Genomic DNA, 19,133 nt, shown 5'->3' with positions numbered 1-19,133 from the left:
CTCATAGACCTTTATTTCTTAGCAACATTAATGCTGTTGGCCTTTTTCTCTGAATGGATTCACCCAGACAAGCATAGTACCATAGTTTTGTATGGCAGCAACATGCTCATTGCTTCTTCTGTTATTTATTAATAGGGCTCTACCAAATTTCCAGCCTGAAAATCATGTCATGGACTGTGAACTCTGGTCTCCTGCCATGAAATCTGGTCTTTTGGGTGCTTTTACCCTACACTATACAGATTTCATGTGGGAGACCAGCGTTTCTCAAACTGGGGGCCCTGACCCAAAAGGGAGTTGCAGGGGGTCACAAGGTTATTTTAGGGGGTTGTGATATTGCCACCTTTACGTCTGCACTGCCTTCAGAGCTGGGCAGCCGGAGAGTGGCAGCTGTTTGCCAAGTGCCCAGCTCTGAAGGAAGCACCCCACCAGCAGCAGCGCAGAAGTAAGGGTCTCAATATCATACCATGCCACCCTTTCTTCTGTGCTGCTGCTGGTGGCAGCTCTGCCTTCAGAGCTGGGCTTCTGGTCAGCAGCTGCTGTTCTCTAGCTGCTCAGTTATGAAGGCAGCACTGCCGCCAGCAGCAGCGCAGAAGTAAGGGAAGCAGTACTGCAATGCCCCCTACAATAACCTTCCAACCCCTGCCCAACATCTTTTTGGGTTAAGACCCCTACAATTACAACACCATGAAATTTCAGATTTAAATAGCTGAAATCAGGAAATTTATGATTTTTAAAATCCTCCAAACACGTGGCCTAGGGTGGCAAGCCACGGGGGGGGCGCCCTGCCGGTCCCTGTGAGGGCGGCAGTCAGGCAGCCTTTGGGAGCTCTGAGCCCTTTAAATCCCCACCACGGAAGCCAGTGCGGTCTGGCACAGCGTACTGGCTCTTGCCAGTACGCAATACTGGACTGTACCAGCTTACTTTCACCTCTTTCCCCAGGGGTACTCCACCCCCGCCTCCACCCCAAGGCTCTTCCCCCACTCCACAACTGCCCCCACGGCCCCACCCTCGCTTTGCTTCTTCCCGCTCCTGTTCTGCTCCTTCCCCAAGCATACCCAGCCCTTTCTCTGCCTCTTCCCCACCTTCTGAACAGCTGATTGGTGGTGGGTGGGAGGTGCTGGGAAGAGAAGGAGGAACTGATCAGCAGGGCCCACCAAACAGCTGATCAGCAGGTAGCTAGTGGATGCTGAACACCCACTATTTTTTTCTGTGGATGCTCCAGCCCCAGAGCACCCACAGAGTTGATGCCTATGGAAAACGTATTGTACTGTGAACAAAATGCCCTGAGTCAAATGCTTCTTCAACTATTTTAACAGAACTGTAACATAAAGAATCAAACCTTTCCGGAGCCCTAATTCTATCATTCTATGTGGGAAAAGCACATTGCAATTCATGAATATAAATAGACTTGATGGCAAGTTTCCCTGACAACCTATGTAATTTTATTAAGGGATAAAAATTACATCATTTTATGACAAGAAGGCATGAATATTTTGCATGCGGTAAAGGAGCATTAAGGGTAGCAGGATTAACATGTAGGAAAATGAAACTCCATAAAAGTTGCTTGGAGAGTAATTGGTGGACAACAGCAGGGACGGAGCATTGGAGAATATGTAGGGATCACCAGTTACGTCTTCGCCATGTTTACCATTTCACTGTTATGCTTCAAGTAAAGCACAAGCTAGCTCAGGTCCTACATAACTTATATGCACAAGAAATGCAATACTTGGTAAATAACACTGCTGTACATCAAATGTACTCTTGGATATAATTTTATTTCTTTGAGGATTCTTCTTATAGTACTTTGATACTGAGTTTCAGTTATAGTGTATTTGTTCAATTAGAAGTTTGCCTTCAAAATTAGCTACATTTATCTGTGATTTGACGACGGCCTGGTCTTCATCTAAAAACTTAGGTCAGCCTAGCTAGCTACATTACTCAGGGCTGTGAAAAATTTCACCCCCTACAACCATTATTTGGTCAACCTAACCCCGGTGTAGATGTGGCTAGGTTGACAGAAGACTCTTTCTGTTGATCTAGCTATGGCCTCTCGGAGAGATGAATTACCTACATTGCTTGAAAAAACCCTGCTGTTGATGTAGGAAGTGTTTACGCTACAGTGGCAAAACGGCAGTGCCGTAGCTGTGCGGCTGTAGTGGCTGTAGTGTAGACATATGTTTAGTTAATATATCAGACTTCTCTGGGCTCTGAAGAGGATGGTAACCACAGACAGCTATTTACAACAATACTGGCAGGTAAAAAGCAAAGCATTTTAAAATGTTTTCTCCCCTATTTTACAAACAACACTGTAGATCAGTGGTGGACAACCTGCGGCTCGCGGGCTGCATGCGGCCTATCAGGGTAATCCACTGGTGGGCTGTGAGACAGTGTTTACATTGACTGTCTACAAGCATTGTCTCCTGCAGCTCCCAGTGGCTGCGATTCACCATTTCCAGCAAATGGGACTTGCGGGAAGTGGCGGCCAGCACGTCCCTGCAGCCCGCGCCGTTTCCCGCAGTTCCCATTGGCTGGGAATGGTGAACCATAGCCATTGGCAGGGCCGGCTCCAAGCACGAGCTTAGCAAGCAGGTGCTTGGGGTGGCCACTCCGCAGAGGGGCGGCACATCCAGGTATTCAGCAGCAATTTGGCGGAGGGTGCCTCATTCCCACTCAGAGCGAAGGACCTCCCACTGAATTGCAGCAGATCGCGATTGGGAGCCATTGGGAGCTGTGCCTGTGGACAGTCAATTTAAACACAGTCTCATGGTGCACCAGAGGACAACCTTGATGGGCCACGTGCAGCCCGTGGGCTGCAGGTTGTCCACCACTGCCGTAGGTGATTAAAGTGTATTTGCGTCTCACTGTTTATGCTGGAAGGAGAATTTCACTTTGCAATTCCCCCTATTTGGACAATGAAAATAACCCAATCACTTTTTAGTCACTTTCATTTTCTGTCTATCTGCTCCCCAGCATGATGCTGCAATGCTTGTTTTGCAAATACATCACGGGCTGTGCGTTTATCTTTTTAAAAACAGTTTTCATGGTAATTTTGTTTTTAATTGTGGAAAGAAACAACAAAAGGCACAAAGAAATTTCTTTTTCTTCCTTTCCTTTCTGTGTCACTAGGCGGTGCATAACTGAATTGTAAGAGAAACCCAGCCAGAGACACTCTAGTTAGAATGTTGGTAGTAAAAATTCAGTATCTCGGTCTATTTTGCTGTTCTGATCAGCTCATGTCCAGCTTTCCTTCTTCCTTTATGCTCCCTGAATTTCTCTGATTGCCTCACCAGGATGCAAAGGGCATCTGCTGCTGCTGCAATCCCCACTGAGTACTTTGGTCTGCGGTCACTCTGAAACAGTCAGTTTAAATCCTCAGGAAGGTCTGGCTGCCCAGTTGCAAGAAGCACAGAATGATCATATGTAGTCCCCAAGGAGCTTATTTGGTTCCTGGGTCTGCGTGCTTGTTACTCAGAAGGAGGCGCTGCCCCTGCTAAGAAAGGGGGCCAAGGGCAGACTCAGAGTCTGCTGAGCAACCAAGAGGGAAAGAGACTATTTTGAGCAACAGGGGCCCCTGTTGGCTTGGGAGGGTGGGGGTGGTAGAAGGGTGCCTGGATGGCCACCTGCACACCTGTTCAAAGGAGCAGTGCCTGAGAGAAAGCGGGGGGGGGGGGGATGTAGAGTCAAACAATTGTGAAAAAGAGTGAAAGCCCTCGAAGAAGAGCTAGTCCAGTGGCTCTCAAACTTTTGTACTGGTGACACCTTTCACATAGCAAGCAACCCCCCTTACAGATTAAAAACACTTTTTAATATATTTAACACCATTATAAATGCTGGAGGCAAAGCGGGATTTGGGGTGGAGGCTGACAGCTCGCGATCCCCCATGTAATAATCACACAACCCCCGGAGGGGTCCCGACTCCCAGTTTGAGAACCCCTGAGCTAGCCTGACCAACAGGAAGTGAGATACTTGCCCCTAGGAGTGTTGTGAGCAGAGAGAAGCCATTTTTGGAGGAGTCTGGAGCCAGCCACTGAAAGGGAAGGACTAGCTGCAGGGTGAGCTCCTGAGTCCCAGGCCTGCAGTCCCTGAGAACTGGCTTCTGGGTACCTGGAAGCAACAGCCGTAAGCCTTGTCCTTTCCCTCTTCAAGGTAACTCTCCAGTGTATGGAATTCTGCTGGGAAAACTCCCTACCCCACCAGACTGGGTTAGCCCTCTAGCTCCTAGATAAATGCAGCTACCACATGTGCTGCTCTTGCTGCTAGTGCCAGGCTGCCTGCCTGCTGTGAGTGGATCTCAGCGCTAGGGCAGGAGATTAGAGTTTGAGTTATTATAATTTGCACCTTGTGCCTCGCATCCCTTAGTGTTGAGGGGAAATTTTGGGAACAGAATCAATCTCATTCCTGCAGGATGAGCATTCCTGACAGCAGTTATCATTAGCCCCTCTGCAGTTGCTGAGGAGTCCAGAGTCCATTCATGGGATTGTGAGTGCACCATCTTTTAGTTAGCTAGTCCAGGAAATTGTTTGGGGGACCCCCTACCCCCTGAACTGTGTCCTCCAGCTGAGGGGTAAGGGTTGTGAGATTTTATTTCCTGCTGCTTATTAAACCTGTGGAGGGACTTACCACTTTATCCCATGTGTGAATGTTGCGGGCTGTACTGAACCCAGTCAGCCAAGTTGCTTTGGGACTACAGAAGATATCATTGTCACAGGTTATCAAGGGCCCCTACAAAGTACATATACCAATGGGATGCTAAATTTTACTTTTGCTCTATTGGATCATGGGACTGGGGAAATTCCTGGGTATTATCAGTGTGAGCAGCAGTGATCCTAAAAGTAGTGTTTTATCCCATTATGTTATATTTACTTCCTGTATTACTCTGTTGAATATATGTATTGTGTGTTTGTTATTTCTTGGGTGTCTCCAACTATCTGGCAAGTAAGTAGGGATTTCCCAGTGCCTAGAATTCTTCTCCCAAGCTGACCTGGTGACTTGCCAGAAAGGAGCAAGGGGGATGTAGGCACCACCAACTAAATACATATGGGAAGAAAATAAAGAAGTTATACCCTGCTGAGTAGGAGGTGGGAACCAAAAGAACCCAGGCCTGTCCATCAAATCTCGTAAGGAGACTGATGCTGAAGGAGGTAACCAGGGGACTGAGCACTACACATATATCTATAGAAGAGAGCACAGAGGGTAGTCGATCTTCTTGCCCAACCAATACTTGGGACCTGATTCTCCTCTCTTTACAAGAATTTTACACCAGTGTAACTCAAACTGACTGTAGTGGAGTTAATCTTGATTTACACCTGCATAACGGAGCAGAGTATCGGGCTCCGGTCTCTACACAAAATGCCAGTGAGCACTAATGGTGATGTTTAGTTTAGTGAAGTGAACTCTTGCACATTAAGAACTGGACTGAGACTCCACCAAATCATTTCACATAGACCACTAAACATCCTTCAGAGAGGGACGAATCTCAGTCATTACCAGCCTTTAGGACAACCTACAGTTAAAGGGTTTTATATCCTATTCCCCTATCCCCCGAGCTCTCCAGCCCACAACTTTAACACAGTTCTGATGTGTGTAACACTTTAACTACCCTCGTGATGTTCTCTCCTACTTTAAGATGGTTTTGATTAAATGTCTCAGCATTCATTTCCTGCTTCCTAGCCTGGAAATGTGAAGTATCAATTAGGTGGATAGATCGTCAAAATAATGAACATTTATAATTCAAATCTGCAGGTCACCCTTGATGAGGTTGTGCTCTAGATGTCTTTCTTTCTTTTTTAAGTTTTTTAATAGTTCAGATTTTTCTAATTGCTTTTTAAAAATGGGTGGATGAAAAACACTCATTCCTTTGATATTTACTGAGCTTTTAACAGCCAGCTGTAGCTTCAAATCTCTGTAAATATTTGACATTCAAAGTTACAATTAAAAATATAGCACTTAGGCCTTAAGATGACTTCAGCGCATACATTTACATTAATTACTTTCAACATTTTTTCTCCACTCATAAAACTGCCTGATTAGCCTTCAAAGATTTTGTTGCCAAGAGGGTGCTAGAAGGAGTGGGGGAATGTGAAAGAAAGGTACTGGAAAAAAGGAGAGGGAGTGGTATTGTGATCTGAGGAGAGGCCTAGAAGCCTGAAGCACATGAGATCTTACTCTCACTTGAAAAGCTGACTCTCTGTGGCTTGGGCATGCTTCTAACCTTTCTGCCCCCGTCTGTAAAATGGGAATAAGAATTCTGACTAACATTTTCAAAAGCACCCAAATGACTTAGTTGCCTGAGACCCACTGATTTTCAATGGTGCTTAGGTGCCTAAGTCACTTAGGGCAGGATCCACAAAGGTATTTAAGCACTCAACTTCCAGACTTAGGCACCCACATCTCAGGTTTGCCTGAATTCCAGTTTGAGGCTCCACTATAATCCACAAAACTCCACCTGAACCCTGTAAGCACCTAAACTCACTTGGCACCTAAATTTTCAGAGTAAAAGTTCCCTCACAGCCTAAGTTTCTGTCTCTTTGCATGTGCATTGCTGCCTCCCTCAAAGTGTCCAGATGCCAATTTCTTGCCTCAGCCTCAGAGCAATTCATGAATGAGGGGAAGATAGGTGTTCACTCGCTTAAGTTGTGTGCAAGGTTTGATCCAGTAGGCAGCCTCTGAACAGGGGCAGGGCTGGCCTTACCATGAGGCAAACTGAGACGGCTGCCTCAGATGCCAGACGGAGGGGGCGGCGCCAAAGTGAAGAAAATTGTGTCTGCTGCTGGTGCATATGTATTCTCTCTGCTCTAGATGCACAGAGATGGTGGAGTGCTGTGCTGGGGGAAGAAGGGTACAAGAGACATAACAGGCAGGCAGGAGAAAAGGTGAGAGGGAATAACAGAAAACAGCAGGAGCTGCAGGGAGAGAGAGGAGGGGGAGCCTCTTATGTACCTCTCTAGCACCCCCAGGAGCCTGGACTGATTAACTCCAGCTTCTCAGGGAGCTTCCTGTTTCCTGCTGCTTCCTTGAACCCACTTGAGGAGAACAGGCAGTCAGCTGAAGTAGTAGGAGCCAGTTAGGCCCTTAAGACACTGATATCTTTCCCACACGATGGGAAAGTCGAGTGGAGGAGATAAAGCCTATGAAACACCAAACTGGGAAAATAGATGATGCTGTAGTTGTCATATGGAGAATAATGCTATGACAGGAACTGTTTGTGGGAGAACAGTGGCAGAGGGAAATGGAATCACCAGAAACTTACATAACTTCAAATTTCTGTGTAGCTTAGTGTTGTGGCATGACATACTGTTTGAAATAAATGTTGTAAGCAAGAGACTCCAAGGTGTTGATCTTGATATATCTGGAGCAATGGAACAACTGGACAAAGCAAACTCATACCTACAGTCTTACCAGTCAGATGAGGGATTTCAAAACATTCTGAAGAGTGCACAGAAGTTGGCAGAGGAACTTCACACTGATGCTATTTTCCCAGCCATTCAAGAACACAACAGTTACCGAAGAAGACATTTTGATTACGAGGCATGGCATAATCCCGTAAGAGACCTCAAACAAGAATTCAAAGTTGAATTCTTTAACCAGGTGCTAGATTGTGCAATACAGTCAGTTGAAGAATGTTTCATGCAGCTCAAGGAACATAGCAGTATATTTGGGATGTTGTATGATATTCCAAAACTCCTCACTATACCTGAAGAAGACCTACACCAGCAATGCAGGGCACAAGAGACAGTGTTAACACATGATAACATGTGCGATATTGATGCGAGTGATTTAGGTGATGAACTGAAAGCCCTTTCAAGATACATTTCAGCAGGATCAACTCCAAAGGCTGTTCTGGAACATATGTGCACAGATAAGATGACCACCCTCTTTCCAAATGCTTTTGTTGCTCTGCACATACTTGTAACACTTTCTGTAACAGTTGCCAGTGCAGAATGCATCTTCTCCAAGCTGAAGTTAATAAAAACACATCTACGCTCCACAATGACACAGGAGAGGCTGGTTGGCCCTGCAACCATCTCACTAGCGCATGAGCTGACCCAGACTGTGGTCCTTCAGGAAGCAGTTCAAATCTTTGCAACCAAGAAGGCAAGGAAAGCACCACTTTGATTATTCAAACAGATAAAAACGCCAGTGTTTACTATGCAGACAAGAAAAGTTACATTTGCTGTTCAGGCATTTGAAAGTTAAGTATTACTTAAAATTTTTGAACAAGGCATTTTACGTTGTTAGTTCTCCTTTATTGGGGTAGGTAGCAGAGCAGTACCATGAGAGGAGTAGAACAGGAAGAAGGCAGAATTGAGACCTTTCAAAGTTTTGGCCCAAGCAAGAGGGTATGGGGCGTCATTTGAGCTCCCCGCCTCAGGTGCCAAAATGTTGTGTGCCGGCCCTGAGCAGAGGCGTGCAGAAGTGGGGGCAAGCAGGTAACTGTCAGGGACACAGAACTCCTCCAGCCCAAGGGCCACAATGTGCGGAAGGAGCAAGCTCTTCCAGGCCCAGGGAGGAGAGTGAGCTCCTTCTGGCCCTGGTAGGGGCTGGGGGGAAGTGAGCTCCTCCCAGCCCTGGGGCCTGCATTGGGAGCTGACAGCTCCTCCAACCCTGGGCCTTGGTGGGGGCACACAACATGCCTCTCCCAAAGGGGTAAAATTTAAATTCATGCACGCACCCCTGCCTCTGAGCACACCCACTGGATGAGGGCCCAGTCAAAATCTGGCTGGAGAAGGTGCCCATCTGATAACTTTTAGCTCAGTGGTTAGAGCACTCACCTAGGATGCGAGAGATGGTTTAATTTCCCCTCTCTGCCAGAGGTGGAGAAAGGATTTGAACAAAGGTCTCCCACTGCTCAGGAGAGTGCACCAACCACTGAGCTATAGGAAATTCAGAGATGGGTACCCCTCAGTCTCTCCTGTTGAAGTTGTTCCATTGTGGATGGACTCATAGACTTTAAGGCCAGAAGGGTCCATTGTCCTCATCCAGTCTGAGTTTCTGCACATCCCAGGCCTCAGAACCTCACTCACCCACTCCTGTGATAGACCCAAAACCACTGTTTGAGTTACTGAAGTCCTAAAATCATGATTTAAAGACTTCAAGTTACAGAGAATCCACCATTTACTCTGGTTTATACCAGCAAGTGGCTCATGCTGGAGGGCTCGGCTTAGGGTTGTCAACTTTCTAATTGCACAAAACCGAACACCCTTGCCCCCCCCTTCCCTGAGGCCTTGCCCCTTCTCTGAAGCCCTGCCCACTACTCACTCCAGCCCCCATCCCTCCGTCGCTCACTCTCCCCCATCCTCATTCACTTTCACTGGGATGGGATGGGATGGGGGTTGGGGTGTGGGAGGGGGTGAGGGCTCCAGCTGGGGGTACTGGCTCTGGGGTGGAGTCAGAAATGAGGGGTTCAGGGTACGGGAGGGGGCTTCGGGCTCGGGCAGGGAGTTGGGGTGTGGGAGAGGGTGAGGACTCCAACTGGGGGTGCAGGTTCAGATGGGGCTAGAAATGAGGGGTTATGAGTATGGGAGAGGGCTTTGGGTTGGGCAGGAAGTTGAGGTGCAGGAGGGTGTGAGGACTCTGGCTGGGGGTGCAGGCTCTGGGGTGGGGTGGGGAATGAGGGGTTTGGGGTGCAGGAAGGGCCTCCATGCAGGGGGCAAGAAGTTTGGCATGCAGGACGGGATGCAGGCTGCGGGCTCTGGGAGGGAGTTTGGTCGCGGGAGGGGGTTCTAACCTGAGGCAGGGATTTCAAGGTGCGGGCTTCGGCCGGGCAGTGCTTACCTCAGGTGGTTCCCGGTCGGGGGCACAGCGGAGCTAAGGCAGGCTCCCTGTCTACCCTGGCTCCATGCTGCTCCTGGAAGCGGCCGGCATATCTGACCCATAGGCAGAGATGTGGCCAGGCAGCTCTGTGCAGTGTGTGCTGCCTGTGCCTGCAGACACCACCGCCGCAGTTCCCATTGGCCATGGTTCCTGGCAAATGGGAGATGTGGAGCCAGTGCTGGGGGCAGAGGCAGCACGCGGAGCTTCCCCAATCGCCCCTGCCTTAGCCCCGCTGCGCTGCCAACCGGACTTCTAACAGCCCGGTCAGGGGTGCTGACTGGAGCCCCCAGGTTCCCTTTTCGACCGGGCGTTCCAGTCAAAAACTGGATGCCTGGCAACCCTACTTGGGCTGCGGAGATATTTAACTGCGGTGTAGACATTCGGGCTCAGGCTGAAGCCTGACCTCTGGGACCTTCCCATCTTGCAGGGCTCCAGCCCAAGACCGAACGTCTACAACCTCTTAGCCATGTCCTTCAAGCTGGAGTCAGCTGGCACAGGCAGCTCTGGGTTTTTAATTGCCGTGTAGACATACCCTAAGGGGCACTACCAATAGAACTACAACTAAGATGACTACCAGAATCCTCTGACCTTATTTCCAGCATGCCTGGAATTAGGGGTGGAGGCAAAAGAAACTAAAAATATCTGCTAGGGCCAGTTAGGGAAGCTTCCTCATGGGGTAATCTGGACAAGCAGTCCACTGGACCAGTGACAAGCCAGGGTTGAACAGCTTCCAGCAAGTGAACTGGGTAAGGGACAGACTGACAAAGAAAGGTGGTTTGGGGGTTTCTGCTGAGTTTTGGAGCTGGGAGAGAGAGTGCAGCTCAGGGAGTTCCTGCTGAATTCTCCCTTCCCTCGAAGGGCATTTGCATGCTCTGAGACTTAAGCTGCCTGGATCAAGCAGCAGCAGCAGCACTATGGTGAAAAATATCCAGACAGAGTGACAGCTACGGCCAGCCAGCCAAGACCCTAGGAGAATTTCAGACCTGGAAACCAGTGAGCCTGGCTGGAATCAGGAGAGGACCCTGCCCAACAAGGGTGAAGTAAAAGTCTGCATCTCGGCACATGCAGCCCTGGCTAACCTTGCTAAGGTGCCAGGGAGAGAGGTGTGGTTGGAGGAGTTTGTGAATATAAGGAGACGGAAAATTGGCTTATTTATAAATGTTTATTAGTTAACCTTAATCCCTTCCTTCCCCAGATCCTATGTTCCTTTTCCCAGTAAAGTCCCCGCTCCCTTTGTTAAACTGTTCTTTTTGAAGGGGTGTTTCTGCGCTGGGATTATTTAGCTTATTGTCCCCTGTGTCCTGGGACTTACACTCCTCTCCAGCTTGTAGGGTTATCATTGATTTTTCAAGGGACTGCACCCCTGTGTATAGGGCACAGGGAGTAGTCACTTTGTGTGGAGGCTCCATGCACCAAGAAAAAATAAAAGAACCCAGGCCCCAACCCATACGAGGAGAGAGGAGAAGCCACTCCAAATATTGGTGATAGCAAGCACCTCAGAGAGAAAAAGGAGACCTTGGATATGGGCTCCCTCCATCTTTCACAATGTTATCTTCACTCACTTTGTCACAGAAGACCTTGATCTGGCAGTAGGCCCGATGGATGGGTTTATTGCTGCGATTATTGTAGCTGTATGTGTCTATCTGAATCATCAAAGGAAGCCCCTTCACTCCTTTTTGTGAGGAGAAATCAGTGCTCAGGCAATTCACCGTGATGAAAATCTGAAGCAGAGAGAAGGAGATCAGAAGTTATCTTAAAATGCTGTGCAAACTGCTATTCTGAAATTGCTACTAAATGTAGGATACTTGGGACCTATGGAAATGTCTGGCAAAGATCAAAGCAAGGGTCATCTCATTTAAAAAGCAAACCAACACAAACCATATATCCAAAAAAGACACTGTTATTAAAGTCAACTACTGTCTCAGTGCTGCCAATTTATCTCTCTGCTCTGAATCTGTCTCTTTCGGTCTGAACTAAAATCTTGGCCCATCTCTCTGACATCTCCTTGTGTATGTCCAGCCATTAATTCATGCGCAACATGGCCAAAACGAGCCCCCACTGTTTTCCCCAAGCCCTCTCCCCTCTCTGTTGTGTAGACATGACCAACGTGCTCCCTTTCACTTAGGCCCATAACCTGTCCGTCATCTTCTCTCAAACCCAGGCTACATTGAAATCTTGCTGATTCTTTCTGCATAACTTCTCTAATATATGGCCTTTCCTATCCCTCCACACACCTAAAACTCTTGTCTAGGATCTCATCACCTTGTTTCTTGATTACAGCAAAGTCCTTTTCTTCTGGACAAGTCCATCTTGCTTTGCTCATATCCATTCAGAATGCTGCTGCAAAGATCATTTTGCTAGCTCATAGCTTTGATCAAGTCACCCCTCTCTTTGCACCCCTCCACTGGCTCCCCTGGCTCCATCATACATAAGCTACTTGTCTCCACTTTCATGGCCGATCCCCACACATTGTTAATTTTTTTTAAAAAAAACCTTGCTGCCCCAAACACTTGGGACAAACTCCACAAAAATATCTGTGAAGCTGCCTCATTCTCCTTCTTCAGATCCTTTCTTAGCTCTCTTCTTTGCCAAGAAGTTTACATAAAACTTGAGAACAGTTAGGCAGCTGGTGTGCTGACGAATATAGTCTTATTGTGTCCTTGTATTCCCCTGGTCTATCTGCCTGTATCCATCTGCTATCTCTTGCCTTATGCTTAGATTGTGAGATCTTTGGAGAGGGACCATTTTTTTGTTCTGTTTTTGGACAGCAACTAGCACAGTGCAGTCCTGGTCCATGACAGGCATTCCTAAGTGATATCACAATACAAATAATAAATTATTAGTTTTGCTCTGAAATACTGATTTTTCCCAATCCAGAATACCCCACATGGGATTTTAAAGATGAAAATGTGATACTAACAATCCAGTTGCATTTAGTTATTTCCCATTGAAGTACCTGTGCATCATATATTCATTTGTGCTGATTATGTTTTAACTTGATTAGATTTCTCTCTTTCCCATAGATAAAAACTCAGCCCTTTATACTAAGAGGATACAAAGGAAAACTGCCAATACAAATTGCCTAAGTTATGGCAATGAAACCTTCTGGAGTAAAATGTACTGACTCCTAGAGGAAGAGCTTTGATGGTCTCCATAGAGAACCCAAAGTCCTGCTCATTTGCAAGGACACAAGCTGTTGCTTTCTGTGTGACTTTGAGGGTGCAGAGGAGAGACTTGTATGCAGTGGGAGTCTACAGGGTGGTATAAGAATTAGAGACATCACGGAATTGCAGAGGCCTCTCCCTACCCACAAAAGGAAAGAACTTTGTTTAGCAGGGAACATTTCCATATAGTCCAGCCCCTCATATCTCTGTGCTAGCTTGCATCCAGAGAAAAGAGCAGTGCTGGTGTCGCTTTGGGGGGAGGGGCACTTTACTCTACTCTAACTGCAGCAGTTAATATTACCGCAAAGTAGTTTATGATGGAGTTGGCACAGCTTGTTTGCCTGACTGAGCTAATGGCACAGCAGCATTTCTGCACTTGATTGTATCACACTGCTGCATTTACAAATCAAGTAGTTGAACTTTAACTGAAATGAGGGGAAGGCATCAGGGAAGGGCTCTAGCTGAAACTGATTTTGAAACTGATAGTGTTATTCTGCTTCAGTTTAGAGCCCAGCCTGTCCAGTTCCCTAGGTTAGGGGAAACACAGGGGGCCTTACGCTTATTTACCTTAAGTCTCTGTTACACTGTTCTGGCAGTGCCTTAAAGAGAACGTAAACACCACTTTACATTGCTAGAGCATGGTGAAGGGCCTTAATAAGTGAGAATCCGGTCCTGCTATATTTTAGTCTATATTTTTGCACCAGAAAGAACTGAACGCAACATCAAAAATGTGAGGGGAAACCCACGCCACATTTGCACTTCATGTTTGCTCAACAGGTTGCTGAGGCACTCTGAAGCGCACCATGTGCTCACGTAGACATAAAGCACTGCCCCATCTTATCCAGTTCCAGGCACTGTGTATTCTCTCTGGCCTACATTTCTGGAGGTAGGAGAAATAGTAAGAGATATCAGAGAAGATAGGCTAACGGCTGCAACAGTCTATCTTTTTTCTGAAACATTACAAAGGTCCCTGCTACAGAGACAGATATCATTTAATGAAAATAACAGACGCAATAAAATTCAATATCCTAATCTTGCATAGTGATATTTCATCACTCCAATGGTCAATGGTTGTACATTCATGGCACACATATGAAGGTGAGGACTGGCATACTGCGCTTAATGACTCATTTGAACTATGTGGATAAATAGGTGGATTAGAATTAACACAGATCATTGATTTTCAGAAGAGTTTTGTATCTCAGAACACTTTTCTATTAGCTTCCCTTTAAAGCAGGCTTTTGATCTGGAAAAGCAATTTATAACGTGGTAGAGTGGGAAGACTATACACCTTCTTCTTTGAGTTTATTTTATTTTCTTATTTTGCATTACTAAAGATGACAAGGTTCTCTGCTGGAGTTTGCCTCTGGAAGACTTGTCTGACCAGTCATTAATTATTTGAATGCTGAGCGGGGTCCTTAAATTATTTCTCAGTGCATTTTAAATTTTTAAGAGTTTTTGACTCCAGTGATCGGCCCCAGATAGGATGGCACTTAGATGCCATGGTGACTGATGCTCTAGGAACAGATCTGTAGATAGGCAGGCAGCAGAGAGGACAACGAGAAATTGAACTACCACATGCAGCAGGACTAGAAATTGAAACATGGACTATTTTGCTCCAGACAGTAGAATTGCTCTTGGCAAACAAATTATTCTATAGCAGATGCCTTTTCTGTTATGTATGTTTTATGAAATTATAAAAGCTGAACCATACTCCAGTCTTTCCACTTGTCCTATTGTTAACTATGAATTCAGCTTCTAGCTCTGATCCCTTCTTAAAGTGCATTACACAGCATCCCATATATGCTGTTCCTCAGAACAGAGGAAGACAAGTTTGGAATTTGGTATGAGAGGAAAAGAAACAACATGGAAAAAGAATCTGCTGAACCTCTTCTGTTTGATCACCCTGTCTGTAATCCTCAGGAGTACCATCCTTCTCCCTTATAGCCTCCTCTGATACCTACATTGTTACTCTCCTTTCCCCTCTAGAAGAATTTAGCACTGGCCATAATAGTTATTGTAGCATATCTCTGCAGTGAAAGGAACCCACCTAACCTAGTGAAGATTCTCCTGCCCCTTCCTAATATTGACCCAATGTTCATTTCCCCACTCCCTGAGGCAATGACTGAGGAATGTGGGCTATTCTGACCAATAGTGATTTCAGTTGCCCCTTCAAGAGGAGTCCACATTTCCCTGTATAACACCCATGTAAACCTTATTCTTGTCTGAGGCTGAGAGTGCAAACAGCCTCTTCTGAGGTAGCAGAACACACGTCACTAGCCATAAAAGGGTGAAAAAGATTAGGTCATACCAGGCTCCCAGGCCCATTCTTCCTAACACACTGACAGTGGGGAGTCAGGAGAAACAAAAGTGTCACATTCAAAGATACTCTTTGGTCCCAGAGCCTTCTTGCCCTGGCCTCCTCCATGGTAGAGTCATATGGCTGGACAACATAGATTTGGAAAAAGCTGTTATAGCAGTACTGCTGATTTTCCTAAGGTCCTGTCTAATATTACACATACAACTGTATTTGGGATTCTGATTACAGGCACTTGTCCCCCAATTCATTTGCAAATACAACTCAATATGTAGTGTAGACTGGACCTTAACTATGTTCTGCAACCAGGAAAGAGCCTTGGTTGTATCTTTGGTACAGGGAGAACTTTCGCTAGGGTTCTGCTGGCTGTGAGGAACACATTTGAGCAACGTGATGGTATCTCATCCATCTGCTCACCTGAGCTACTGGGGGATCAAGTGCACTTTGACAAGGAAAAATTAAACTGGAGAAACGTTTGATGCATGAGAAGCTGACAGAACTGGCCTAAAACAAATTAGAAACTGAGGCCAGCCTAGATTGTTTCAGATGGGTAACCTATAGCCAAAATCTCTACCTCTTTTCAGGGAGGAGTCCCTCTCTTGTGCAGCAATTATGAGGACTACTTATCGTTTGATAACAATGGCAGGGTAATCAGTGCTGTACAAGACAAAAAAGAAACAGCTCTCTGCCAGGAGAGAATGCAAGCCTCAGGGAATAATTTCCCCTTTATCATTTAATCCAGCCAACATGACTCCTACCTCAATCTCCTGTCTTATACATTGTAAAGGTCTTTAGTCATTAAATCTGTAACATATAAACCTTTTATTATTGTTTGCATTTCTTGTTTTCATCATCTTAAAAAGAACTGATAGCAATTTTTCACAACAAAAAATTAAAAACTGTGCAAGCATTTCCCTATATGTCACTGCCAATATATGGAGTCTATACCCAGAGCGCTGTTCTTTAGAGGACTGATCAGTCTTCAGCTTTTGAAACACCACATTCCATACTGTGACACCAAAGAGTTAAATTACATGTCTGTTCACTGAAAAAAAAATCAATCCCATCATCCTTTTTATATACCACAAGTGCAGCTTTATAGTTTCTCTTGCCGTGTATTACCTTATAAATCCTATACAAAGGTAAGGCCTTTGATTCAGTTCAAGACCAATGTCTCCGGAGGATGTTTACATTTCTCTTTTGAAGCTTTCTTAACCCACACCACACCCCAGCAACTACATAAAAATGCCATTTGCCCTTAATCCCAGCTGCATATTTACTGAACCACTTGTATACAATGAAATTTTAACCTTGCTTCCTACCACAAGCTGTTTTATTATTCTCTTTATACATACACAGAGGGATGATTTATCAAACCTGGCTCCAAGCCTAAACTACAGAAGTTCTGGTACCAGTCCTCAAATACAAAATGTCTATTCCTTCCAGCTTTAAATTAAAACAAAGTTTGAAAAAGACTAATCTTTGGGGAAGGGACTTCTTTTTGTTCTGTTTGTGCAGCCCCTAGCACAATGGGGTCCTGGTCCAGACTTGGGGCTCCTAGGTGCTACAGTAATATAAACAAAAAATAACAATAATTAACCATTAATAATGAATTTCTTCCTCAGTGAAAAGGAATTTGATGTAGCTTTAGCAAGGATATGAATAGGTAAGGCCATGACAAATCTTACACTGCTCACAAGATAAACAAAACACATTATCTATATTGAGTATACATAGGTCACCACAGTGCAACCACCTCAACCCAATCTACATGCTGCTTTGCATCTGCATTAAAGTGATATTTTTCTTCATGAACTGTGCACTGAATTGGTGCCTCGACTTTCATATAAAATAATCACTGGAAGTAAATTGCCTGTGTGCAGGTTTTTTTATCATGGGGAAAGCTCAGATGTAGCTCAGTCCTAACTGTTTAAATTTGTTTTCTATTAATCATGCTCACGGCACCAATTTATTTTCAGCTACATCTTAAGAGTTTGTGCAGCTTAGGAAAAAATGTTTCCATGAAGCTAGTGTGGTCTCTGGTCTGTTTTTTAATTACTTTCTCCGAAAGTTCAAATTTTATCATGAGTCAAACTGAAAATGTAACTGTTACCAGGAAAAAAAAGGAGTTATGTTGTCACCAAAGTTCCACTAGATTTTTGTCCAACCAAGCTGTGACTTCAGCACATCTATAATACAGAAAGATAGACACTGTAGAAATATTAGCTTTTTATAGTCACACAGCCACTCCATGATTAGTTATTTGTTTTCCATCTTCCTTTACCAACATTAAAGGCTGCCTTCATGTTAAACTAGGTGAGAAACCAGCTCATAACCTTGCTTTTAAATATAGATATTCTGTGCATAAAGAGCAAGTGTGGGAATGAAAGTGAGATGGGTTACTTGCCAGATAAAATCCTTTTTTCCCATTCTAGTGACACTCCCTTAATACCTACAGTGTCTTTCTTCTGAGGAAGCTGGAGATGAGGCTTATCATGATTGGAAATCTCTTCTTCTGACTCCCCTGGGCCCCAGATTTAGCCAATAAATCCCATGGATTTAGCCTAAATAGGTAAGAAAAGTCCCCATTGAGAATGAGGAGGAAGTGTGTGCTGACTGAGGACCTACTCCTGCTCTCACTCAACCGAGTAAGACTGTTGCTGTTGACTTCAGTGGCAGTAGGATCGAGTCCTGAAGGATCTTAATTGGCAAAAGAAAATGATTCTTCTGCCATGGATCCGGATCCAAAGCCCACTAAAGTTGGTGGACAGAAGCCCACTGAATTCAGTGTGCTATGTATCGGGTTCATGGAGAATGATTCCTCTCCCTCTTCCGATCTACACTAAGGAACAGTGGGAAAATCAAGGATTACAGCAAGATGAGCTGGCTTTATTGAAGTGGTAATTCTCTTATAACCGAGGAGATAAAAGAGGTCTCTGTTTGAATTCTTTGTGTGTGTGTTTGTTCCTTTTACACAGGGGTGGCTCTAGCATTTCGCTGCCCCAAGCATGGTGGCACGCTGCGGGGGGCGCTCTGCCAGTTGCCGGTCCCGCGGCTTCGGTGGACCTCCCGCAGACATGCCTGCGGAGAGTCCGCTGGTCCCATGGCTCCAGTGGACCTCCCGCAGGCGTGCCTGTGGATGCTCCACTGAAGCTGCGGGACCAGCGGACCCTCCACAGGCATGCCTGAGGGACGTCCACTGGAGCTGCCTGCCGCTCTCCCGGTGACTGGCAGAGCGCCCCCCGCGGCGTGCCGCCCCAAGCACACGCTTGGCGTGCTGGGGCCTGGAGCTGCCCCTGCTTTTACATCAGACCGAACTGAAAGTTTTGGACAGCCTTCCTTTGCTGATGGCAGATCTTGACGCCCTTACTCAGGCTGAGTAGTATCTTTCTCCTCAAATTGTTCCACTCAGCTGGAATATGGGAGGGAGGATCTGTCCCTAAATCAGCTGCCCACCAGGTGGAGCAGGCAATTATGGAGAGAGGAAAGATCTAACTCTAGAGATAAGGCATGACTGAGCCTGGCTGAGTACATACCCACTGGTTTCAGGCTGGTTTGTACTTGGCACGGCTCAGTTGTGCCTGCGCTTCTGCTACCAGTGGTAACGCAGCTGCACTGCTGTTTATACTCATGGTAGCTCACTGAGAGCTAGAGCGAGCATGTGTACACAAGCAAGAGAATCATGCCCCTAGCTCATAGTGTGTGTGCGCTGGCCAATATGTTTTAGTGTACGGTGGTAACTCGCAGTAAGTTGTACCTATCACGTTATCATATAACTTGCTAACTGTATCCCCCGCATTTATCACTAATCATCTCATTCTTGTAAAGACACATAGATT

The 19,133-nt window shown here is 45.9% G+C and overlaps 1 protein-coding gene across 4 annotated transcripts in view; it reads right to left on the bottom strand.

Moving 5' to 3' along the window:
* GRHL2 (grainyhead like transcription factor 2) overlaps positions 1-19,133 on the bottom strand; it is a 139,122-nt gene that overhangs the window by 29,579 nt on the left and 90,410 nt on the right. For all 4 annotated transcript variants that reach the window (XM_050940925.1, XM_050940924.1, XM_050940926.1 and 1 more), the window contains one exon: positions 11,376-11,534. In XM_050940925.1, the coding sequence (XP_050796882.1) occupies positions 11,376-11,534 (159 nt within the window). The remainder of the gene's footprint in view (positions 1-11,375; positions 11,535-19,133) is intronic.

The sequence above is a fragment of the Gopherus flavomarginatus genome, chromosome 2 (assembly GCF_025201925.1).
Source record: "Gopherus flavomarginatus isolate rGopFla2 chromosome 2, rGopFla2.mat.asm, whole genome shotgun sequence".
NCBI classification, from domain to species: domain Eukaryota; kingdom Metazoa; phylum Chordata; order Testudines; family Testudinidae; genus Gopherus; species Gopherus flavomarginatus.
Note: the sequence above shows the minus strand (reverse complement) of the source record. Positions and strands in the feature narration are given on the sequence as shown.